At 34.2% G+C, this 26,392-nt stretch overlaps 2 protein-coding genes across 3 annotated transcripts; one reads left to right on the top strand and one right to left on the bottom strand.

Annotated features, from left to right (window-relative positions):
- Positions 1 to 3,829: 3,829 nt before the first annotated feature.
- LOC128183445 (beta-1,4-N-acetylgalactosaminyltransferase bre-4-like) lies at positions 3,830 to 8,947 on the bottom strand. Its single transcript, XM_052852433.1, has 7 exons — positions 8,864 to 8,947; positions 7,614 to 7,910; positions 7,074 to 7,306; positions 6,126 to 6,313; positions 5,289 to 5,411; positions 4,739 to 4,834; positions 3,830 to 4,376 (listed from the first exon to the last, which is right to left on the bottom strand). The coding sequence occupies exons 2-7, from the start codon at positions 7,813 to 7,815 to the stop codon at positions 4,232 to 4,234; spliced, it is 987 nt and encodes a 328-aa protein (XP_052708393.1). The 5' UTR covers positions 7,816 to 7,910; positions 8,864 to 8,947; the 3' UTR covers positions 3,830 to 4,231.
- A 3,855-nt stretch (positions 8,948 to 12,802) lies between these two features.
- On the top strand, positions 12,803 to 25,947 carry LOC128183437 (uncharacterized). Of its 2 annotated transcripts, none has more exons than XM_052852422.1 (12): positions 12,803 to 12,874; positions 14,084 to 14,430; positions 14,547 to 14,649; positions 14,841 to 14,936; positions 15,225 to 15,472; positions 18,803 to 18,998; positions 19,987 to 20,060; positions 20,227 to 20,641; positions 21,147 to 21,251; positions 21,821 to 22,044; positions 22,385 to 22,577; positions 24,917 to 25,946. In XM_052852422.1, the coding sequence occupies exons 2-12, from the start codon at positions 14,089 to 14,091 to the stop codon at positions 24,967 to 24,969; spliced, it is 2,049 nt and encodes a 682-aa protein (XP_052708382.1). In that variant the 5' UTR covers positions 12,803 to 12,874; positions 14,084 to 14,088; the 3' UTR covers positions 24,970 to 25,946. The 2 variants fall into 2 exon arrangements, with proteins under 2 accessions (XP_052708382.1, XP_052708383.1); XM_052852423.1 differs by having other exon boundaries at positions 12,837 to 12,869; positions 24,917 to 25,947.
- Positions 25,948 to 26,392: the final 445 nt, after the last annotated feature.

The following is a 26,392-nucleotide window of genomic DNA, read 5'->3' as shown; positions in this document are numbered from 1 at the left end:
ACAGATCTATAGCTGTCTTAATCAGAATGCAGAACGATTACTTTACAATATATACATATAAAATCCAATGCTAAAAAATACTTCTTCCGGTAATTTTATTTCCCGCTATTTAACAGCGCCATCTATTAGAGTCACGTGAGGCTGACCTACAGTGTACCTTATCTACGAAAACCATGGTTTGTACTTTCTGAGACGGCGTGGCACTTGGTCCCGCAGCAGTCGGCCACACATCGGAACTGGTGCCCGTGAGCATGACAGTTGGAGTCACTCGTACAGTGAATTGTGAACGAACAATGGCATCCAAAAATCTCCTCGTTCCATCGCTTGAACAGATGACGGAGGACCGTGTGGCCGCTGATTTGTGACGGACTACTTTCTACTGAATAGATTATAAATAAATTGGTTATAAAGTAAAGTTATAATAAAAATCACCGTACAACATCGTGACATTTTAACATCCAATATAAATCCAAACAAACCCATTAAATATATAAGAGCTGCTTGGTTCGACTTTTTGGCTATAATAGTATCAAACAATTTTCCAAACCAACCAATTACCTTAAAAAGTTATTGACCTTCGCATTTCACATTTGCAGAATCGTTCTCCTTTAAACAATAGAAATACTTAGAGCAAATGAAAATAATTTATGTATCTGTTCACACTCCTTAAAAAAAACAATAAACAAATGAAAAACCAAATAAAAAACAAAACAAAACCAAAAAATATCAACAAAAAACCTCCCACAAAAAACCCCACAAAACAAAAACTAAAACAAAACAAAAAACAAACCAATGCATCAAGGGCATACATGTATTTAGAAATGGAAAGGGTTTTGTTTCGCCCCCGATTGATCAGGCTTATTTCACCCCACATATTTATGGGCGATTGGAAACAAAATTATATAGAAATATTAGTACTATTTTTTTTTTTTACACTTTTATTTATCACAGTTGTCTTTGCCCAAAAAAATTGAAATCTTAATTCACTTTTTTTTTCATTATAGTGAATGTCAAAGACGGAATACAGTCATACTCTCGACCCAGGAGGGGGAGGGGGATGGGGGGTGGGGGGGGGGGGGAGTCTTGATATGGGGTGGAATGACGCGGTTCATGTATACGCTTGGTTTAATGTATATTATTTTTCTTGGAAATAATGGTTCAATTGATCAGTAAAAATGTTGCAATACTTAGTACTGTAAACAAAAATGTCATACACGTACTAAGCAGAACTATCGTTTATAATGAAATGCGTACGTTAAATTATTTGATATTAAATCGGACCTCGCAGCTGAAAATGTCTTGTTTGAAAAAAAATCTTTTCAACCGTAAAGTGATCGATCTATTTATCCTACAGGTTTTACAAAACCAGAAATAATCATAAATAGATGTGTTTTATTCAATTCTTGAACTGTCTGAATGTTCAAATTTAATGTGTGTCGCGCTTAAAATCAGTGTTTTTGGGTATTCCAAGGGGGATTTATATTAGCAATTTTAATTAACAGTTTTGTGAGTGATAAAATATTTCGATTAAATTTAAAACAATTCAAGTATGGCTAAGATGGATCTGAGACCTAATGCTTTTTTAGTTAAAGAAACTTATTCCAGAATATCTCTTCCACATTGCCGGATAACGTCAGCACAAAATAAAGGAATCTCTACATGCTACTCGTTAAAGCAATTATATATGAGCTGCAATTTTCATGTAGAATTTTTTTTACGAAAATATTATTTTCTACTACAATGACAAAAAATCATGGTTTTTAAATTTCTGTAAGCTATATTTTTGTGCGAAAAGCTGTTAAAAAAGCCTTAATTGGAGCAAATTTGAATTATTGTCGTCCTGTACAATAATTGATTTGCTATTAATATAATCCTTACAGGAGACATTTTTCTTCTGACAAAAATTAATGATTTTTTCAAACTTTATTTACCATAAATGTTTAAGTTACATGCAGACTTAGCATACTACCAGGTTTTTGCAGCAAAATAAAATTCTAAAAAATACAGCTCATATTGCTTCAAAATGTAGTTTTCTAAAACTCCAACTGTTTCAATCATATTCCACCAACCACTGCATGCCCTGAGGGTTTAATTATTTTTTTTCTTTTTTATTGTTTCTTAATTACTTGACAAGTAAGATATAAATCTTTAATAAAAGGTCTATAGATAATAATTCCGAGGTGGAAAAATAATCCTCCAAGTAAACATTTGACAAAATCTTGTAACGTTTTCATAATTCAAAATATATAATTTGAAAAATTGTTCTCGAATGATATTTTTTTTTAATAAATGAATGAAAAATCTAAGTTAGGAAAAATATTTAATTAATTAAACTTATTTGTAATTTTATCAAGTCATACAAAAATAAATAAATCAGTCAATTGTCAACATTCAGTTCATATATATTGGAACCTGAACTAAAAGCTGTACGCCCCCCCCCCCTCAAAAAAAAATAAAAATGAAAATCTGGCATATCAAAAACTATAATTATGATTTGAAAAATACTTTTACATACATTTACATTATTTATACCTGTAAATAAAAAATATCTACCTGTAATCGCAACAGAAAGCATAAACAACAGGAAAATCCTAACAAACATGGTGGATTTTAAACGGTCAAGTCTTTTTGAGCTTCATGCACAATAGTTTCCCAGAATTGTTAAGCACATTCAGGAAATCCAGTCCTTAACTTTTCTGTAACGTCCCGTGTTCTGTGGGTGCTGTTGACATCGTCAAACCAATTACCGCCAATCGTTTTATCCACCATTCAAAACATAAACACGTGATAACTGTCAAGAGCTTCGGGGTCACGATAACGGAAGGCCGATCCCGATGTTTACATTTCGCCAGTATTTGAAGATAATGATCGCCATTCTGTTACACAGGGCGGGGTTTATTAGCCGAAAATCACACCACTTGTACTCCATTAGATGTCGGGGGATTTCCGGGTCCCTGTATCACGTTATGTCAACAATGGAGGGCAAGGACAATCAGCCGCCATAACAAAACTCATCAGGGTCAACAAAAGTCTTTAAAAGAGTCACTGATCAGGAAAAACCCCAAACAATTAGTTATTTACCCACCGTCATTTGTAAACTTAGCGCATGTGCATTATTGCCTCATTGTAAATAAAGGAAAAACTATGATTATATGTCTAGGGAGTTTCATGAATTATTGGTTATATGAAAGTGCGTGTTAATTAACTATTGCAAAGTGTTTATTCAAAAGTAAAGCAAATAGTTACATGTAAAAAAAAATTCCAAAAACCGAAACATGATCAAGATAAATCTGGTTTTTTTTCATTTGCCTGTAAAAAAAAAAAAGGATTTTATATTGTGCACATTATTTAAAAATAAGTTTACACATATGAGTAACACATGTTATACATGTGTAAATTGAATTGCTCAGAAACTGCACGTTGATAAGATATATAATGTGAAAAGAAAAACATCAAACCTAAGAACGATTATAACACTTTCTTAGATATATAATTTCTCGGAAATCGTTTTGTTAATCTTTTATTTTTCATATTAGACATCTAAAACATTGACATGCACCTGGTTTTTCCCTTTGGATCTGACGCATATTCAGGTGGGCGGTGACACCAGCACGTTGCACAATTCCTTGACGTCATGGGGGCATCACGTGAAGTTGCTCGTCATGTGCCGTTTACATAACGTGGCAGAGCACAAATACAAGTGCACAGCCCCACTTGAAAGGGAGGTTAATATTTGTGACGAAATTGTGCAATGTCTCTCTTTCATCATGCAGCTTGATCTCATGTTCTTGTGTTATTATATTAAAATAGGGACAAATAATGATATAAATTTTAAAAGGTTGTATCAAAAGTACTTTATTTTAAAAAGAGGAATGTTGTTGTTAAACAAATGGTTAATTTCTAACAAAGTATAAAACAGACTCTTTTCCGTGATAAATTTGATAATTGACAAAGTCACGCAAAGTAGCGCCATATTGATTTCACTGATCCAGACAACGAATTGTGTGGCAAGAGAACACACGTTTGCTTCTCAAGTCTCTTTCCTACAGGACTCAGAGGCAACAGCTCAGCAAGCGTCCCCGCATCGGTACTATCCACCAACCCCCTAGCATTATCCGTTGGTCAACTTACTGTCCAGATAAAATTGATAAAAGGTGGGGATACCAAGATACATGTACTTCCGCTTCCGCTAGGCTTCAGGTGTAAGCCAAGAAGATTCGCCGCCATTGTTTCATCTACTAGCGAGCTGTTTCTGGTCCACAGAGACCCGGATGTACGTGAAGAGCCGCCTCTGGACTCGGCTAATGACCCGGTACTCCAGTGATCTGAGTCCGTCGCTGTGGTTCTGTCTCTTTTCTGACTTAATCAGATCAAATCTAAAATTAAAAGTCATTGATATTGGATCTTTGTTTAAAAACTGAATTAAAGGTAAAACCGTATATTTAAGAAGAATCCTGATGTGTTTTAAGTTTTACATCCGTAAGAATCAAGATATATACATGTTCATGTGCATATGAAAATGGTTTTAAACAGAAAAAAAATTACCGAGGGTCAACGCTCATACGATAATACAAGTTCAATGAATTTGAGAAAAAAATACAGTGCATGAGTTATTAATATTTTACACAACATCTTGATTTTACTATCACTACAATAGATATAATCTTAAGCGGTAAGCCTTGTTTGTTCGGCTTTAATCCGATCAGATCTATTTTAAGACTCAGGATACTCGCCTTACCTCCGGGGATTCTCCTGATTCCGGCGGTGGGCCAGCATCTTGTAGCGGGCCACGTCCCCCGTGTACCGGCTGATGGTCAGGTTGTGGTACTTTATCCTGTTACAAAAAGAAAATGTTTACTGTAAACATAGTACATTTGACTGCACGTGCACTCTATTTAACTATTTCAAGGGAATGCAGCTTCCATTAAACAAATCCACGCTTGCATGTTGAAAAAATAATTTCCGCCAGATATCATACATGCTACATGTACATGTAAAGATGAAAGGTTTACAGAATAGCATGAAGTATTAGCTTATGACACTAAAGGTTACAAATAACCGAAGAGTTACTTATATGTATCTACCTGTGGTATTTACATGTACCTGATGTATCAACCTGTCTTATCTACCTGTATTTATATGTTGCATTTACCTGTTGTGTGTACTTGTTGTGTCTACCTGTTGTATTGACATGTTGTATCTACCTGTTGAACCTATCTTTGTATCTAGGGCCGGTACTTTTTGTAATTATAAGAAATGTACCTGTTGTATCTACCTGTTGTATTTACCTGTTGTACATTTCGTCGTCCTCCCCTCCCCAGCCAAAGAACTTGTTGGGGTACCCGTTCACCGTCAGCATCTGTTCCTTGGTCATCGCTGACACGCCCCCAAATATGGTCGTGTACGGCAGTCTGAAACAGGTCAGTTAATAATGATCGACTTATGTGTTCACATGTGTAACATGTGTTACATGTACCAAATGTGTATACCGCTCAAGAGAGATACGTTGCCATTAATGATTTCAAAAGCTGTTGGCCATAAAAAATCACATTCAATTTCCTCTTAATTGTTTATTATTCAAAGTCACATATTAATATGTTTTTCTATGATAAATTTGACACCCTCCCTTTTAAAAAACAAAACAACAATCTATCGGAATGAGATACATTGTACATCACTACATGACACAGCAGACACGAGGTAAAAGCTAACCCTCATAGACTAATGCTATCAACAGGATACGTTGATTACCTAAATAAATGGGGGAGGGTAAAGCTATTCAATAATGCACGGTAATGTTTGATTAGAAAACAATTTCATGCAGTGAAGGAAAGATAAGCAGAATTTTATCTTATGATTTCACAAGCATGAGAGAATAATGTAAAAGAAAAATGTTTGCTGCGGAAAATTGTGCGGGGGGGGGGCATAATTTTTTTTTCTTAACTATAATCAATGATCGCTGACACACACCTAGTGTTAATTTGTTTATTTGTACATGTTATTGATATTATTAATAACCGTAGACATACATGTACGTCTATCTATGTGTTTATTTTTGGCTGTAATTCATCTGCCGGGGTTTTTGTTTATTTTGACCTGTAATTCATCTCTTTGTTTATCTTTACCTGTAATTCATTTTGTCGATGGCCACAGACATGTGTCTGGGCTGCTCCGGACACGAGTAGGTATTGTGGTCATTCTCAGGAATTAGGTCGACATCGTGGAAGACAAAACACTGGTAGTCGTGGACCTTGCTCGCCTCCAGGAACCCGACATTCAACAGTAGCGCTCTGTTGAACGGGATACTCTCCTCCTAAAAGCAAACAAACAAAAAATTAAACAAATTACATGAACGTTATTTACCTTATTAAAAAAGGGTGCAAATGTCAAAACTTAAAAAAAAAAGAAGAAATCTGTGTTTTTATTCCGATTTTTAACGTAAGCCCATGGGAATTAAAATCAAAGAAAAATTTCCGGGGTTTATATTTTCGATCAAATTCTTTGCATAAAATTGACATTTATATATATTTAATCTTATTGCAACTTTCACATCAGCGTCCTATATCGTCGCACTTTCCTGCACTCGTGTGTTATAATGTAGACAATGTTAATCTATGTCAAAATACATACCAATATCGTATTTCGAGAAAATTGTTCTTTTTCAATAATAATGTCTAGAATACTTTGTATGTTAAAATATAATCAATTTAAAATCCATTTAGCAACGCAGTCTTTACAGAGCCATTGTTTATTACATCCCATAGCAAATTAAAAAATTAATAACGATATGCATTTTTATAACTTAACTGACTGTTTATAAATCAGGCACATAAGATGCATAAAAGATTCACTAAATAGCACTAGTATAAATAAATACATCAGAATTATATATATATATATATATATATATATATATATATATATATATATATATATATATATATATATATATATATATATATATATATATATATATATATATCTCTGAAATACTTACATCTTTCATTATGATAAATATTTGATTATTTAAATAAATGTTAATCAGTATTCAAAAACTCAAACATTTTACTTACTAAATCAATGACAAATATTCCATAATCGAGTTGCTGCCTCATCAAGAAAGAGTGAATGTTATTCAGGAAAATTTTGAGGTGAATGTCGCGGTCTCGGAAGGGTATGATCAGCGCCACCCTGTGGCGAGCCTCGCAGTCGGGCGGCTGGTAGCGGCCGCCATTTTGTAGCATGGGGTAGTTATCTTCGATCGTCTGCCAGGCGGGGACTGACGTCTCAACCTCCACTCCACCAACTACATGACGTAGACAAGGGTCAAAACAAATCAAATTGAACAGACCCGATCTCACTTATTGCGACTTTTTTGTCTGTTTGCTACTTTTTTTACCCTTCTTTTGCTCATCAAAAATATTTATGAAAATGGGTAGGATGGTTTGTTTTTCTGTTTGCATCTTTAGTTGTTATCCTTTCACATAAACATGTTTATAAAATAAACACACCATATTATGTTATCATCTTTAAAGCCTGCTCTATATATATGTGTACAACTGAACCATTTAACCACAGTGATGTGTGTTCAATTAAGTAAACAGTGAACTGACCGAGGTGAGGTGAAATCAGGGGACACAGGGGCTTCTTTGTGGAACACCCCCGCCATAACCAAGAGACATACGGACACTTCCGGTTAAACATGGCGCCAAAAATCAGCAGCTGCGTGACGACGAATGCCAGCAAACAGACGAACAGATATCGACACCGGCACGAGGTCACTGCCCGGGGGAGGGTATCAACAGCACCCAACATCGCTCCTTAGATATCAGGATATCTCTAAGATATCCGACATATCGGTTTCAGGGGAGACTATCCCGGCTCAGGTAAAAATCGTCAGAACTGCTCACCTAGGATAAGACGTAAAACAAATAGTGAGGTCAATACCTATTATTGCGGAAAGACACCATTACAATGCTATGTTTAGGCCGATGCCCCGGGGCAAGGGAATGTCAGGCCACAACAATGGAGTGTGCATGTTTACATTATGCATCTATGGCAATTATCAACTGCTGTTTGTTGTTCCGTGTTAGCTCATTTTAAAACTCTTTATTTTTCCCTTGTGGAGATTCATGTTACATTATTTTTCATGTTCATATAACGTTAAAGTACAACACTTAAAGAAAATCAAGGAAAAACATGAAAAAGTATGATAAAAGAAACTCAAGTTAAAAAATAGTTTATTCCCTCGTTTGTCCCTCCCATGCAATACATCAATGTACACACAGGCACGTAGGTTTTGAAAGAGGGGGAGGGGGTGCAGACTAAATCCTAATTTAAGGAAAGGGGAAGCCAAGTATTTGAAGCTACTATACCAAGGTTAATTTTGACAAGTGAGGGCGGGGTAACTCCCATTTAATTGAATTTATTTCATTTTTCTGCTAAAAAAAGAAAAATGTTTTTTGTCAGTGAGAGGGGGAATACCCCCCCCCCCCCTTGCGATGCTAAGTATCTGGTGATTATAAAACGTGTAGGGAATGTCACTACGTCGTCCATTACAACTACATGAACGTGCTGATTTTTAATTTTCATACCAATGTCTGTCAAATCAGTTTACTATGAACCATCACTACCCCGTAAAAAAGACATGCCGGACATTTCAAAAGCTCAAAACCTGTGAACATGGCACAGGATAATGTATCATTCGTAATTTCAAAAAACCCACTGTTAAAGTTCTGCTATGTGCACATACATAGTATTTCATACTTCATTATACAGGCGGCATAAATATCTAAAGTAAGAAAATAATTGTACTAAACATGCTATACACATAGACAAATATAAGAAGCTGCAGAGGACTTACTTACTGTTTGTGATTCTCTCTCCATCTTGGTTTGTTATCGCTATTTCCAGACACGCTGCACGTGTGGAATGGGGCGCCGGCGGGGAATGCATGTGCGGCTAGAGGCCCTCAGTGGGTGGTCATCATTGAAGCTCAGCCATTCGGCTCGCCATGCACGTGCTGCGTGAACGGATTACACGGATCGCATTGCAGTGGTCTTCTTTAAGTGCGTGCATGAATCTTAATTTAAAGTCATGGAATTATATATTTATTTTTTTCCTCCAGGGGTTTACATTTCGTAAAAGAACCCAAGATATATCTTTTTATATTGAAATAAACCTCATGATCACCGCACGGAATTTATATAATATACTACCTTATCACTATATATATCGCGGGCACAGGTGCTTGTGGACTGGACCGTGCACTACCCCCCCCCCCCCCTTTTTCTATATTTTTGTTCAAATTTTTTTTTTCTTTTATTAATTATCATTAACAACCCCTTATATATGTCTCCAGCCGAAAAATAAAAGAAGTATCACGACTCGGTAGCATTTTATAATCACACTCGTTTCTCTTTATATATATAGGGGAAACGAGTATGATTATAAAATGCTACCAAGTCGTGATATTTCTTTTATTTTTCGGCTGGAGACATATATAAGGGGTTGTTAATGATAATTAATAAATGAAATAAAAAAAAAATTGAAAAAAAAAATATAGAAAAAGGGGGGGGGGGGGTAGTGCACGGTCCAGTCCACAAGCACCTGTGATCGCGGGTTCTATTGAATCGCAGTATATTCCCGAAACTAGTATTCCTGATTTTTTTCTCGCGATTTTAGCTCCACAAGAAGTTCACCGTTTCCAGGATGAAGGCTTAGAAGATACTAGTAGTCAAATATATCGGCAGAAAATATTTTTCTCACAAGTATAAGTTTTTCCGTAGAGGTAAGCGAGTTCAAACGTCCACAGTTTATTAGATGAAAAACGTATTAAAAGCATGATAAAATGCGTTTCATTCCTTAACTAGATTTAGTAACTTTGTTCACATGAAAAATCATGTTTTTATCTAAAAAAAAATGTTCGTTATAACTGAACCAGGCTTCCAGTGATTCAATGCTGCGATATAATGGAACTCTCCATTTTTGAAGGTAAATCAGACTTTTTAATTTTAATAGCACACAAAATAATCGAAGTAAGTTTGGAAAATGGTGTTTTTTAGAATGGAAAAGAGTACCAAATCATTCCTCATACAACGTAATGTTAACCTAATTAAATACCCTTGGCTTTTTTTACTTACAGAGATTAATTAAGTATACATTGTATATTAGTTATAATTAAAAGTGTGCGCTTATTCCATTTAAAAATATTCTATTATCTTAAAGAAAAGAACGACAACTCTGAATTAGAAAAATCCACATCTGTGTTTTCTTCTCTTGTATGTTTGTCTATAAATTTGCATATATCTAAAGGCAAGATGTCCGTTATCAATCGCAACTTCTCGGGCTTTTCCGGCAAGCTCGTAAAAACACCTCGAATGTATTAACATCACCGGATGTTAGAATTTTATACAAAATGGAGTCCGGCTTCCCATTATAATAAATATCGGCTAGACAGCATTGTTAGTCACCTCTGAGGTATATTTTAGGGTATATCATTGATTTTAATAGAATGTAACTCACATTTCAACAGATCTTAAAATGTGTTGAATTTATAAAAATTATCAAGTTTTATAAAAAGGGGGTTGTCATGGACGCTTAGGTAATACATTCGAGGTGTTTTTCCGAGCTTGCCGGAAAGGCCCGAGAAGTTGCGATTGGTCCGTTATGTCAAACGTTTTCAACTCAATACAAAATTTTTTTTACAGGCGAGAAAGGCTAGCTGTAACGAATCAAAAAGCTCTCATGAATTTATAACTAACAACATTGGCGTTCACTATTCTCTAAATTATGAGAAGGAATTCAGAAAAAAGAAAGACCATTTTTTTTTTGGGGGGGGGGGGTCTAAGTTTTTTATGCTTTATATTAAATATCATTGTCATGTTGAGAATTTTGAATTTACACACACCCAGTCAATTCAAAAGAAGGTGTTGCAGTTCCTATGCTAATTTTCGAGTGGTAACGCAGTTAGAATAGACTAAAACCGTGTCTTATATTTTTGGCTGGGTTCGAATCCCGAAAAAGTTGTTTTTTTTCAATTTTATTTCTTTTAATCGCATGGAAAGGTAATGTACGTATAGAGATAAATAAAGAATGTCAGAATAAAGTAATTTAAACTCTTGTTAACGTAATATTTTGCATGCCTGCTTATTTTTTTTTTTTCAAAATTAAGTGTGAAGTCCCCGTTATAAACTTGAAAATCTTTTTTTTCGGAACAAGAAATTTTAAAACAATGTACTTAGTATGCATCTATGTATAAAATTGATTTTTCACCCTTTTTATGAAATAAACGGGTATGCTGATTTCAAAGATACATAATTGTACAGGTTGTTTAAGAACAAACAAAATCATTTTAGAAAGTTTGAATCGGTGATGAAACAATAGGCTACTGAAAATATGTACGGAAAAATTTGTACTTTTTTTTTTACTAGACTTAGCGTTTATTTACTATAGAAACATAGGATGATTATAATTACAACTCTGACGGTTTTATAGAGCCAGAATAAGATTTATTCATGTATCTCAAGAATAATATTTTAAACACGCTGAACAGTAGAGATCAAATTGATATATGTTAACATTCAAATACAGAATACATGTATATGGTTATCTTTCTAACTGTACATGTATATGGTAGCTGCCGTGTTCGATAGAAATGCACGTAAAATATTCGTTTATTTTCCCTCCGTACGGAACATACCCGCTATGTAAATATAGTCGTCTACGTAATGTGTCTATATTTAGACGTGGCTCTCAAGCGATACGGATATTTAAAAGTCCTTTTCACGTTAGGAAATAGTCCCACTGTTTTGCAACACCTTTGCAAAATGACATTATTCTCTTCATTAGATATTTGATCAGCATTTGAGACAGTTTGTAACATGGCCTAGAGCACCGTCCCGTGATTGATGAAGTCCGTACATCAGGAAAATACCACTATCATACCAATATTTACAATAGCATTTGTGGTAAACATAGATTCCTATGTGAACGCACCGTATCCTTTATTTTCGAAATCAGCTCACTGGTCTAAAAGCATATCATTTTTAAACCTTATATCTTTGTAATTAATGTCTATATACATCTTTTTATTTTTCATTAAATAATACATGCAGGATGAGTGTACGATCATCTTGTTGCCCCTCGGTCAATTGGTCAATAAATTGATTTCATTTTATTGTCCTGGTATTTAAAATCATGATATGCTTCAGTTTGTCCAATATGGGCAAAAATATGTTCTATCATATTGAATTATTTATACATAGTGCAATATCTCACTTTAAACTTTTGTTTAAAAAGAAGAAAAACACGCCCATTAATTATCTACCCCTCCTTTTAATCTATTAATGAAAGTTAAAACCCACGTAGAATTGATTTCAAAACCGATTTGTTTTTTTACTATCTTTCATTGAGATTAACGAAACTTATCAAAAAATGTGTGTATTTAAAACTAAATTACAGTAAAGATCAAAAGGTTATATAAACGACCCTTCTTGGAATATTAGGTAGAAATCTAGACAACACGGAGCAGATTGTACAGAGAATGGGTGCGAGTAAAAACATTACAACAAGATACAAGGCTGACTGAGAATGGGAGGGGGGGAGGGGGGGGGGGGTCGGCGGGTGACATAAAATACCCTCACAAGCAGTAAGAAAGGATTGGTTGGGGTGAGGTGATGGTCTGGGGAGGGAGGGGGGGGGGGGGGGGGCTGCTTCAAGTCCCCATGTTGACCAAGCTATACATACAACCAGAGTTCTCCTCCTTGAGTTACTAGACCGTAAAAAATCAATTTATGAATTCTAAAAATACATGCATAACAAAACCAACAAAGGACCTGCAACATTCTGAATGAAGTAGCAAACCGAAAGTAAGGTAATTATGATTTGGTTTTTAAATTTTTTTTATGTAAATATATTTATGATCACACAAATACACGGAGTTTGGAATCTTTATCTTTTGAATTAATGGCTGGTCCGTATTACGAATTAATTGGTCCTATGAAAAGAGGTTTAAAAATGACACGCTAGGTTCCTACAATGAGCTTTATGGTCCCCGTCAAATGTTTGTCTGGTTATGTTGTATTACGGATATACCCGGTCGGGATTTTTGAAGGATTGTGATACATGTACGCCTTGCAATTCTATAGTCAGCCGTTAGTCTAAATGGTTGGCTAACGAAAATTTACTTTAAGATTAACACTTGTCCAAAAAAAAAATAATTACCCACCCCCCTTAAAAAAATCCCACAAAAAACAAAAGCGAAGTTCTTGTCTTGTGGCAGTTTTGCTTACTTGAACATATACATTGTAGTTATTAGTCATTTACCTAAGTTTAGTCAAATGAAATATTTACATATTTCAATCGATAACAAATCAACCTTATGTTATTCAATTGCCCCGATGTTTAATTAAATCCATTTTACATGCATCAAAAGTCAGAAAACAATCGACTTCTGAAAACGTTCGTATCGTATAACCTAGCTTTATCAGCCTTTTATCAATAACCGTGCGCAGATCTGGGGGGGGGGGGGGGGGTGAGCCGTCGTCCCTGGGAAGTTCAGACTTTTAAGCTACATGTATCTAATAAGGCAAACATGAAGAAAATCCCTTTATCCATCCATTTAGCTAGTAAACTCATTATCATATGTTAAGTAATTTCATTCAGTGACGTGAAAACAATCCTAGATTCGCTTCTACTTAATATATATATATATACTTCTAAATGTAAAGCAAACCATAAGAATAGATCTCTTTATTCATGTGCATTGTAAAGAGGGTCCTTATATAAGGTGGATACAAATGGAAATAAATTACCCGGTGTCCATTGTATGACTTGGACGCGCCATTGAGCACATGCTTATCATAATGGACCCACAAAAACAAAACCACTTCACGAAGGGTCAAAAAAGTATAAATGCAGACACGCAGCATCATCGACAACTTGTCAAAGGTGGAGGGTTACCTGTTTTAAAATGTGGGCTCTGTAATCTTTAACGAGTGCACCGTCCCACACCATACAGAGGAACTAACTTTAGATAAAAATATTGCATGATTATCTTGTAAATCCACATCGTTTATCCTAGAAATCATGGATAACGGCAGGGGGAGGTCGGAGGTGTATCTCGTATACTCGGAGGAGTCGCCAGAAGAGAGACGGTTTGCTGAAGGGGCATTGAGAGCGAGGCTAGAGGGTCGAGGACTAACGGTGCGGTCAGAGGCCGATTTTTTGGCGGGAACCAATCTTGTTCGTGGCAGGAGCGGCGCTGTCCAGGATTGCTCCAAAGCGCTAATTCTTTTGACGGAGAACTCCAACAACAGTTCTTGGTGCACCTTGGAACTACTTCTAGCGCTGGAGAAGTCCTACAGACTCAACAACGTGTCTCTCGTGGTTCTGAAGATTAGCGCGTCTCGGGAATGGAAGTTTCAGTTGGTAAAGACACTGAACTAAATACAATTTTTTGACTTATTTGTTTTATGTAACATTTTTAATGTAGATCATTGTGTAGTGTAGCATACTTATGGATAAGTATTGATAAATAATTTCAGGCTTTGGAGATGTTAAATGTAGTTCCCAGGGTAGACCTCAGCAGTTTTACCGAACTGAGCGAGGATGAAGGGAAGTTGGACGAATTGGTGAGGAAGCTTCAAGGTAGGCAGAATTAGAGCATTGTTGAATTGGAATCAAAGCGCATAAGTTAGTATTTCTCCTTAATTAAACGAGTTATATAAACAATATCAATTTTTTAAGTATTATCAATAAAACCATTGATTGGTTAATTGACTAATTCATTGTCATATTTACATATCCCCCATGTTTTTGTTGTTTTTTTTTGGTCATAGATACCAGTCGAATGGAGGACATACAGCCCGCTGGAAACATTGCGCATGCCCAGGTCTGGTCCCATTACACGGGGCTATTATCTTATTTACTTCCAGGTAAGTAAATTAAAGATAGCTTATAGAAGACTGTACTTTCTTCCCTTATTTTTACTCATCATGTGACTGTCTCAATCTTAAAGGATGTCACCTTTTCTCAACAAAGCTTTCCGTTACCGAATTTTTCTTTCAGTAAAACGTGATTTATCTTTTAAAAGTAGAATTCAACAATCAAGTATTTTTTTACAATTTTCATTTTTTGTATCACAAACCGATTTTTTCAGATTAGAAAAAGCGGCTATTAAAAGCCACTGCATAGTATTTTCTGAGAGTTCATTTGAATTTCAGAAATCGAGAGGCTGATTAAAGAAACAGAATATTACAAGTTAGACCCAAGCCGGTTTCCGTTAAAGCTGTACGAACTTGTCCCCGAAAGATGTAACTGTCCCAGAATCATTGAAGACATTCCGAAAAACGAGCTAGGGAAGCGCATTAGGTTGATGCCATGGAAAACTTCAAAGATTGAATATTTTCGGGCAGGAAACAAGAGGGAGGTGGAAATGTCCATTTATGAAATCAAAGACACCGATGGATCGGTAAAGAGGAATTGTTTTGAATTTGTGCCAATCAAACTATACTGTAAACTCGTTCAACATTATTACTTATTAGGTTTGTTACTGACGACTTCTATTGACTTTACCGACCCCACAAATTTCTGTAAACGGTCAGTAACAAACCTAATAAGTGTTTTGTTTTGTCGAGGACCTAAAATTTGATATGTAAAAAACAAAAGGTAATATATAAGAATTAAATTCATAGGCTTATCCTTTCTCGTCAGTCGTCTGAGCAAACCTGAATGCCAGTATTAAGTAATGTAATTTGTTGGGGAGAAGTTAATCTAAGATAGGAAAAGTTAGGAATCTAACCAATGATTCAAAGCCGAAATGAAAGACATACTAGTAGGTGTGAACTTGAACATGTTTGTCTGTATATAAGCGAAATTAGATCCTTTCGTCTCCATGATAATTACTTTTCATAGCACATTCATTGAGACATGAAAAACTTATTGCTATATATTGGGATATTTATAGAATTAGCGTAAAAATGGTAATGCATTATTTTAGGTACCTCATTAAACCTAGACTTTATAGTTTTTTAGCTCACCTGAGCTGAAAGCTCAAGTGAGCTATTCTGATCACATTTTGTCCGTCGTCCATCTGTCCGTCTGTCTGTCCGTCTGTAAACTTTTCACATTTTGAACTTCTTCTCTAAAACCACTTAACCAAATTCAACCAAATTTGGCTCAAAGCATTCATATGAAAAGATGAATATAAATTGCAGAAATGAAAGAAAAATTTTCATTAAAACCGGAGAAAACCTCAAAACTGTAAAAGAAGGGAGGTGCATTTTAAAAAATCTTCTTCTCAAGAACTACTGTGGCAAATTCAACGTAATTTAGCATGAATAATCCTTATGGGTAGGAAAATATAAATTGCAAAAATTAAGTATCAATTCTGTTTCAAGTCTGAGTTATTACGAAAATAGTAATAAAGGAAAGGCGTGTTTCAATCAGTTTAATAGCTTCGGGCTCGGCATCCGGTAAAATGGGTAGGCAAGACTTGACCTGGGCAAAACAAAAGATTGGCAGTTATTAATCTGTTAATCTCATTAAAATTTCAGGAAATTGGATGGACCAGTATATTTGTATTCGCTGTAAGTATTGCTGCAAAATAATGCGTATTTGGAATTGACGATTGCCGATCTGCCCCGGTTTTTATTTTGCCACGGCCCGGGTTTGCATGTATACCCATTTTACCAAGACTCGTATTCCATAATTCTATAACGAGGTTCTTTGTTTAAAGCAGCCATGACACTATATGATAAACGGGTCGATCTGACAATGATGAATTTGTTCGTTGTGCAACAGTTCGTGTACGAGGGGAATCTTTGAAACATGCAAAATTCATTGATGCCGATTTTGTGAAATAAATTGAGGCTAAATATTTCAATGCGTTGACAGTTTTCACATATGACGGTGGTTTAAGCTTGTGATTTTCGTTTCGTTTTCATTTATGCTTTGCGTTAACCTGGGAACTGTCGCTTGTATTTCCTGATTTTTACGTATCAAATCAAACAGAAACTTCGGTAAATCAAACAGTTTACTGTTTACCTGCGCAAATTAAGCAACATCTGATGTATTAAGAAAGAACAAAAATGCAATTCATTTAGGCTATCGGTAATTCGGTATCATCTTTTGCGTAATGGTTGAATAATGCAATATGTTTTGTTGAGATGCTCGGCATTTTCTCGAGTTTATTCAGTTAAGATAGAGTTTAATATTGCTGACGGAAATATGTAGGTATATACATGTATATGATTCATTTTGAAAAATAAATTGTGTTCTTTATTTGTTATAGTGCATGTTTCTTGTGTTTAATCGTTTACAATTTCTATTTACTTACGATATTTGAGTGTTAAGCTTCGAATTATAAGCAAGATACAGAGATTTGCTCACAATTCTATGTTTGTACACAGATCTGAGGCCATTCATTTTTTTTTTCCATTTTAAATGCCGAATAGGAAATACCAAGTTAAAAATCTTAAGCTGCATGAATGTAATAAACTCATGTGAACAAAATATGACTCAAACCTAGCAAAAATTTGAGCTCATCTTGCTTATAATTCTACAATTGACGCTGAAATTTTGGTTGATCATTAGAAATTCTATATGAATAAGAGTATGTTAAATACTTGTACACAAAAGAAATAAAGAATGATATGCTGTATATAACTACTCTCTGGGGCACCCTCTTTAAACAATGAATAATGTGAAATGTGAGTAAATAAAAACAACATCGTTAAAACAGTTTCCATAATTCTGACACATTTCTGTTGCGGGGATAAAAGAATTATCGCTATTCCTAAAAAAATATTACAGCGGAAAATTATCCTGGTTTGTAGCCATTTGTTATTTTTGAATAAAAATGAAAATAATGGATGGGCCATAGTAAATTAGAGTGATGTGCCTGTCAATATGGTAACATTGATTTTTATAGCTCTTTAACATGTCACGTGACAACATTTTTCATTCCAGTGTATTCATCAATCAAGTGTGAGTAAAGTTATAAAAGTCACAAGTTTACGCGAAGTAAACAAGAGTCATTTAGTTATAATGGAGAAGACAAATTAAGTGTTGAATATATTTAATTTGAGAAATTGAGCGCATTGAGGTGCAATTTTCTTCTTCACATATATACATTTAGGATTTTTTTTTATAAAATACAATAACTATTATATTTGAAAAAAAATACAATAACTAGTAAGTAGTTGAGGAAGAAAATGTACCTATATGCTCTCATATATTTTGATCGCTTTATTAAGTGGGGGAGGGGGGCAGAACGAAAATACAGGGAATTAGAAGTTATATAACAGTGTATTCCTACCAAATAGTTAGTTCTATATCTGGCATAGGATTTTCTTATTCTGTGTAAAAACAGTATTTCATGAAGGTACAATGTCAAAGATTACGTGTATGCAAAAATAAGTGTAAAATTCGAATACTTTACAATATTTTTTTTTGTTTTGTTATTCTACCGAGGGCCATATGGCACAATATCTTTTGAACGCCCATTGTTGCTCAGGTGAGCGATGTGGCCCCTTGGGCCTCTTGTAAAACACTACGTCTCTAGATTGTTAAATTGTTTGTAACAATGGATTTGGTTGAATATCGTCAGTAGCTTAGTGTCGTTAACCGCAGATCATCAGTCCGAATCACATTTACTGAATGCACATTTTCACTCATTTGACATATATTTCTTATTCATCGAGCTATATATATCATATATATTCAAGTCATTTTTTACTGACTTCAGAAAATAGTTCAGGTGAAGTGAGCCACCTGAAGTTATTCTTCATGTTTCATCTAGGTCTACTACTGCCTGATGGAAATCCCCGCAGTCTTGTCTGGGATCCAAACAATGATTGAGAGTAAAACCACGGAAAAACTGAGAGAAATCGATTTACAACTGCACATAAAGCGATTTTATTACACGCTGGGAGGACTGTTGGATGACAGAAGTTTTCCACAGACATATGACAGAGCCCGGGTCATCACGTATGATGGTTAGTAGTCTGCTCAAATCACGTGTTAAAAACGTGAACTTTACTGTCTCATGGCCACAGATTTTCTCACATTTAATTAATAAATGATTAACAATGGGGACAGGGAACAGCCTTAATTTTGTCTTATTCGGTATGTCGCCCTGATAACAAAAGGCCGATAATTTAAAAATGATTAAAACATCCTGTGACATCAAATCACTCGCAACGTTTATATTTATTTATCCAAAACCAAATAAAATGACAACTTTTAAATGATAAAAAAAACATCTTTTGAATTTATTTTGAATAATTGAAAATTGGTACCATGGTAATTTCGTGGTATTTCAGCAATAATAAGAAGTGGTTGGTCATTTAATTAGCTTAAATTAACATATACATGTAGATATCTTAAGTTTATATTTTGAAAAAAAACGTTTGGTATGGCCGATCAGCAGCTTACACCTCCATTTGTGGAGGTCCGTGTTTGCCATGCTCCTAGAACCACATTTCATTTTGACCAACGGACGCCTCATTTAATACACGAATTAGAACTAAAACCATTTAAAAGTCCTTCATTGCCCGGTTTTTATAAGAACCATTTTAACAAGACCTTGGTTTTTCCGTAGGACATAAATATCTATTTGCTGCGTCAAAACAGGTTAAAAATGACGCTGGTTTCGAGTGAAATAGGCATAGATTGCATATCCTTAGCTCAAAAGCCAGACAAACCTTGTTGATTTCAAAGAGTCGTGGCTCAATAGCCAGCAATGAAATAGACATGCCTACGTCATAATTCTGTTTTACACAACTATCCAAAGTCCAAGCAACAACAAATTGGATATCTGTATTATCAATGTAAGACAATTGTCAGTCACAGCAGGAATCGTTTTCATATCTAAATATTTTTTAAAATTTTCATTTTTATAAATAGATGTATATCATGAAGGTTACTCAAAGAACAACTTATATAATTAGTGGTTATTTTTGGTTTAATTCTTTATCATTATAGAACAACAAAGTGGATTTGTTCTAGCAGATGTGGTATTGAATGAAGTGAAAAAGGATTTATGTTCACCAAATGAGGTTTGTCAATTAATGAATTTTGTTATTTAATTAATTAGCTTGACTGATAAATAAATTCATAAAAATAATACATTTGAAACATTGTACATTTTTATAAATTTGCACAACAATTAACATTTCTAAAATGATAGTATTTGTTGATATTTTGTTATGGTTTTATTTATAGAAAAAGGTTCCACCACAACATTTTCAGCATGCTGAATGTGAATTCGATGCTTTTGTATTCATTCACGAAGGTGATGAAAACACAAGCGATGAAATCACGCATTTTCTCGAGGGAAAAGGCGTAAAACTGATGAGGAATGATAGAATAGGACAAAGCATATTAAACATCAGTGACGTCATCAAACGTTGTCGTTGGATAATCCCCATCCTAAGCAAAACGTCCCTAAAAGACCCTGTGTTTGCACACTGCTGTTTAATGCTGGTTGGGGATATCTTGGAGAAGAAAGAGCTTCGTATGATACCAGTACTAACAGGTGGCGCTGCATACGAAGATGTTCCGGAAGTTATTCGAATGGTGACACTGACTGTTGCAGACAATCCAGAATATCTGAATCGGCTCCACCAAACAATTAAAGGTACAACAGATGTATTATAATATTTAGATGTAAGATGCTAAACATCTAAACAGACTTACAATTGAAGGAACGTTTAAAATAAGGGTAAATATATGTTGGCTACCTTGGTAAAAATAGTAAGTCAAACTGTTATGCGTTAAAAAGAACCCAATGAGTTCAATTCAAATTAAAAAAAAAACCCAATAATGATTCAATATTTTATTAAGAATTTAAAAATGTGGTTTGCAAATAAAAAAGAAAATAAAAACAAGCAATTTTCTCCTTGAGAATTTGTAACTTACATCATAATATGTCTATGACAGTGTTCAGAATGTGATTTTTAAGAATTAAAAAAATTCTCTTCTCTAGAAATTCCAGTGAATTATGTTTTGTTCAGCAACTTAACAGTACAGTAAATCAATGTTGAAAGTGTATACTACGACAACACAAAAAGAAAGACATCTCATTCATCTTATCAGAAATTATTATAAATACCTAATAAATGTTACCTTGTATGCTATAACAGGTAACACCATACCGTTTGAGACAGAGTCGCTACTTCCGGCTGGTGACGTGGTGTATGTGCTCGCCTGGAACTATGCAGTCAACTATCTGGAGAAAGTCATGCCAGGTCAGGTGTTCGTCTACTCTATAAGTCCGAATACATATCAGATGATAAACCATTATATAAAAAAAGAATAAAGGAAACAACATGTAACACAACAGGAATACAGCGTTTAATTTCAAACTATGATATTTATGCAAATTAATTTCATTATGGATGAAGTAATAGTTCAAACAATAGTCTCAGCATTTTTTCCTATTAATTGTTCATGGATATCTAATTGTTTTTGTTTTATAACATAATTATTTAAATCTTATGACATTGATAAATGGCAGGCGTAGACAAAAACGTTTTCGAAATCAGTGTTTTATTGCAAACGCCTTGTCAGATACTATAACACGGACACACACGGACACACACAGAGAGAGAGAGAGAGAGAGAGAGAGAGAGAGAGAGAGAGAGAGAGAGAGAGAGGCGATGGCATGCAATAATGTTCATGCTTACCTTACTATTTTAGTTAAGTATTTTATGAATGGTGGAGACAATGATATTCTTTATATAAACAAAAAGTCCCTCACAAGTCTGGTGAGGTTAAACGCACATATCTTCTCAATAATATGTATTGTTCTTTACAGGACTGGAGCATGCTATTGCGGAAACCTTACAGAAACACAACAAGCGTCCAACATCTTGTCGGAAAAAGCTATACCTTATTGTTCCGAAATCATGCGAGTGCAACCAGACTCTGACTGTAAAAGAGCCACGCATTCAGTTGTTGGACACCACGCCCCCCGCTTATGTTGACAAAAGTGGTCGTAAATATACCTTCGATATGTACCAATTTGAGAATAATGGCAGAGTGAGTAGAATTTTGTTTGACAAAAAGGATAGTTTACTTTTCTTAAAAATTGACGCATTTGTAACACTTTGTTAGAACGTTGAGCAAACAAAAATATTCGAAAGAAATATTGTGTTTGTTATCCATTCTTTCAAAAAAAATTGCTCAGCTTCAAATTATTATTTTGTTAATGTATACAAGAAAGTTAAAATTTTGAAGACCATCTTGTTTTTTTTTTACTTTGCAGACAAAAAGACAATATAGAAATGTTGTATGTGTTATCCATTAAAAAAAAAGATCAGCTTCAAAATGTTATTGTGAGTAAATCAAAGATAAAATCTTGTTTTTGGCCTATTTCCAGGAGCACTATTTCGTCGGTCTGTACCCTGCCGCTGTGGCGTGCATCCATGACATGTATAAAACAAAGAGGGCGGGCGTTAACGAGGATACCATGGTCAGCCAGGCCCGGAAGTTCTGTGAGGAGATTGCAAACATCTTGAACCACAAAGTGTCAGCAAATTTTACCAACCTATGCGAGGTTGTTTTCTACGATGGTGAGCCTCTATTGAAAAGCCCCCTCCCCTCTCTCTCTCTCTCTCTCTCTCTCTCTCTCTCTCTCTCTCTCTCTCTCTCTCTCTCATTATTTTGAATATCTATCAAGCATGGACAAAAAGCTTCAGTGGGCACAAGTACAAAAATGCAATTGATACATAATCAATAACAAGTATTTTGAAGAATGTCCTTAGGCTATTATTTTTAAAAAAAGAGATTGTTAATTAATTTCAGTCACATCTTTCTTCCAATCGATTGAAAATAATTGCGTTACAAGTATATTATGTAATTTATTTATACTCGATCAATTTAAGTTGAATTTTGTTTACCATTAGACTAAGTGTACTGTCTTACCACAAATGTTTATTTAAAAATAAAATTATTTTTAAAAAAACATTTGTGGGAAGACAGTAATTATCGGTTTATCTCTGAAATGATATATTAAAAAAATAAAGTACAAATTTTTCGTGAATGTTGCAGAATAACCTCCGAGGTCGAGAAATGTTGTTTTGAAATATAAAAGCCGAGGCGTTAGCCGAGGCTTTTATATTTCAAACAACATTTCCAGTAGACAAAACACACTTGAGAAACCCAAAGATTATTTGAGTCAGTGTTCATTTCTCTGAGTTATGGCCAATTTAATTTGACCTTTTTGCACCTTAAATGCGATTTCAGCCTGATTAGGATTTGTTGTCAGTATTTTTGATTTAGCAAATTATTTTCTTTAAATATTGTTTTTAATTATGCACAATGGTCAAACTGAATAGAGAAATTACGAAAAAAAATTGTACGAGGCTGCATAAATTTTTGTGTAGCCTTTTTGCACCTGAAATAGACAATTTCTATAATAGTTACAATTTGATTTGAAATAAAAACATTTTGAATATCAACATTTTATAATATCAATCCAGTTTGCCTTTATATGTATTCAGTATCATTTTGACAACATGAAACATGGGTGTCAGTGATGTCAAACGTTAGATATATGGCTTCAGAGGTAATTTTCGCGCAAAATTTGGCTTAAAAAAATTCACACATTTTCTATTTATTTGCATGATTTTATGCTAAACGTCTATCACTCTCTCAAAATTTAGTTTTATACGAGTCATACAGGGCTTATAGAACATGTCACAAACCTATCAAATGTTAAAAAAGTGAATAATGTATAAAGTATAATAAAAAGAAAAGTATATTGAAAATTCATAAAATTGCTTGTTTTTGTCACTAAAGACCTTCCGTATTAGAAAATAGTTCACTCCAAAACTTGTTTATTTATTAAATTCAAATGGATTTTCGTTATGAATGTTGTGAAGTTATGAAAATTGATCTAAATGTGAGGTCTAAATTAATGAAAACACATTCCTTTAAAATATATTGAACATCTGCGCAATGAAAACAAAACGTGAAAAGTGAGATACCTTAATTTCAAATTACAAACGGGAAGCAAACTTTGTATTATTTTTAATTAGTGAATCATAGGTCATTGTCTTGTTAGACAGAGACAGTATTGAAAAAAGTCCCTTAAATCTATTTTATGACCTTATTTATTTGATAACCATGTATTGAAAAAAATGATATATATTAAATGAAAACTTAGTTACAATTGATCATTATTTAACTATTTCTTATGAATAGAGCAAAAGACCCTTTCTTTACATCATATATTTTTAGAGGCAATTGCTTTAGAGCAAGTTTATTTAATTGTCTATGACGCCAGACAGTTATATAAACATCCAACAGACCAAAAATAATCGAACAACCTCTTACTGGCTATCTATCTATCTATCTATCTATCTATCTATCTATCTATCTATCTATCTATCTATCTATCTATCTCTTTCCGTCTTTCTGTCTGTCTGCTAGTCGATGCGAGGCGACATTACGAAATTTATGTTATATATATATGATTTATATATAAATAAAACCTGATAATGTTTTTAAGTGAGCCACAATATTCCATGGAAAAATGGAATGAAAATGATGAACGACATTTTTTAGCTAACCATAAAATCGTCAACACTTTTAGACAACTTCTATGAACGATTCGGATAATTTGAACAATAATACAAATAAATTCTGACTTAAGATATAATGGAAAGAAATTGAAAAAATAACTATTACGACAATAAAAAAAATGGTTTAATCCATGAAGCAATCAATCGACGATCTCTTTAAATACTAATTAATGCCGATTATAAGTACTTACTATAATCAATTATGACTAATTAATTACAGTAGTCACCTGCCCAATTTTCATGAATGATTTTTAGAGAACAACATTGAATTTTTTTTTCACAACACTTATATCAGATTGATCATATTATATTTTCCTTTATTCCAGATCGAGAAATGTCATTGATTACCGAAATGACCAAACGTATTGAAAGTTTGTGAATTCAGACTGGTGTTTTTCTCAACATGACCGACTGCATTGGTCATTGCTGACAAATATTTTTGATTCTATTCATAGCAATGCTTATCGTAATTGTGATTACGAAACATACCGGTGTTTCTGAACTTATGAAACTGTCCCATTTGAATATATTTTTTATTTCATCGCCATTAATACATAAACAAATGTACACAAGATAAGCTTGTACGGGTATATACAAATATGTTCTGGTCAACCGGAAACGTCAACTTTGTGTATGTATTTGTGTTTGGTTACAATGTGCTTATCATATGTCAATAATAAAAAACATATAAAAAAGAATCTGATTAAAATCAGATCCTTAATCCACTTCTTATATTTCGATCTAAAGAAACATAGCTTGAGGATACTTCCTGGTGAACTTTGTTTTGATTAATCATATTGTCTGTTCCATTCCTCGGTTTCGTGTTTCTTAAGTTATGCCAGTTCGATCATTGGATTCCATTAGGTCGTCTAAGGTCAACCAATGCTCCGTCTTTAACTTGCTGATACCGGAAGGTTGAGGAACATGTGCCGATGTTTCGTCATACGACTCCATTTTTTCTTTGAAATCCAAACATACCATCTAATACTTGTTCTGATTGGCTAAAATAACACATGAACATTTTCATAAATCAAAGTTTACCAGGAGGTCACTTCAAGCGCGGGGTTTCTCCAGATCCTCGTGTAGCGACAGTAGAAAAAAAGGAGCCAATCAATGATCTGACTCTATGCAGATTGAATAAAACAATATCTTGCATGTACACAAAGAGCTGAACAACATTTGCAACTTACTTTGGAATCATTCAAATCCATGGGGGTCAGTTTTTGAGGATTGTAAGTTTTGTGCTAATTCGTGGGGATGTCATTTCGTTGATACGTAGGTTTTCAGTTTCATTTCGAAAACTATCACTTTCCAAATTTGTTTTGTGGAGAATGTAAATTTCTGAGAAAGGGCTATCCACAAATATCTCAAAAATTGAGCCACTACGAAACAGTTCTGATGATCTCAAAGTATATTGATGTCGAATTTCATATATATATATAACAGATGTTCTTGCTTTCGCGTTTCTTTGACACTCATATTTAATGTATTTTTGTTCTATTTGAAATCTTTGTCGATGAAGATACATGACGCAATAGTATGTTTGCAATTAAGCAACAATAAATCTACAAATGAACAATATCGTTAGTAAAATACAAGGACAAAAAACTCTCAGGTTAAATGCATTATTTATGAATAACAAATTCTAATGTTTGGTGTGGCAAAGCAGGTATCAATCGCCATTAAATTTTAATCGAAAAAAAAATGAAGAGTATTCATCTCATTCACTTTTAAAGAAGCTTAGAAACTTTGAATTCTGAACTATAGTGATATTAGTGATTGACATTGGAGGAGGAAATAAC

The sequence above is a fragment of the Crassostrea angulata genome, chromosome 5 (assembly GCF_025612915.1).
Source record: "Crassostrea angulata isolate pt1a10 chromosome 5, ASM2561291v2, whole genome shotgun sequence".
Taxonomy (NCBI): domain Eukaryota; kingdom Metazoa; phylum Mollusca; class Bivalvia; order Ostreida; family Ostreidae; genus Magallana; species Magallana angulata.
The sequence above is the reverse complement of the archived record's forward strand: the minus strand, read 5'-3'. Positions and strand labels throughout refer to the sequence as shown.

Excerpts from the sequence above, each read along its gene's own strand:
- LOC128183437 (XM_052852423.1), top strand. The coding sequence starts at position 14,089 with ATGGATAACGGCAGGGGGAGGTCGGAGGTGTATCTCGTATACTCGGAG. Across the intron at positions 14,937-15,224 it reads ATTATCTTATTTACTTCCAG|AAATCGAGAGGCTGATTAAA; the intron begins GTAAGTAAATTA and ends TTTGAATTTCAG. Across the intron at positions 22,578-24,916 it reads CGAGGTTGTTTTCTACGATG|ATCGAGAAATGTCATTGATT; the intron begins GTGAGCCTCTAT and ends CCTTTATTCCAG.
- LOC128183445 (XM_052852433.1), bottom strand. The coding sequence starts at position 7,815 with ATGTTGGGTGCTGTTGATACCCTCCCCCGGGCAGTGACCTCGTGCCGG. Across the intron at positions 7,307-7,613 it reads CCTGATTTCACCTCACCTCG|TTGGTGGAGTGGAGGTTGAG; the intron begins GTCAGTTCACTG and ends TACGTCATGTAG. Across the intron at positions 4,835-5,288 it reads GACGACGAAATGTACAACAG|GATAAAGTACCACAACCTGA; the intron begins GTAAATACAACA and ends TTTTTGTAACAG.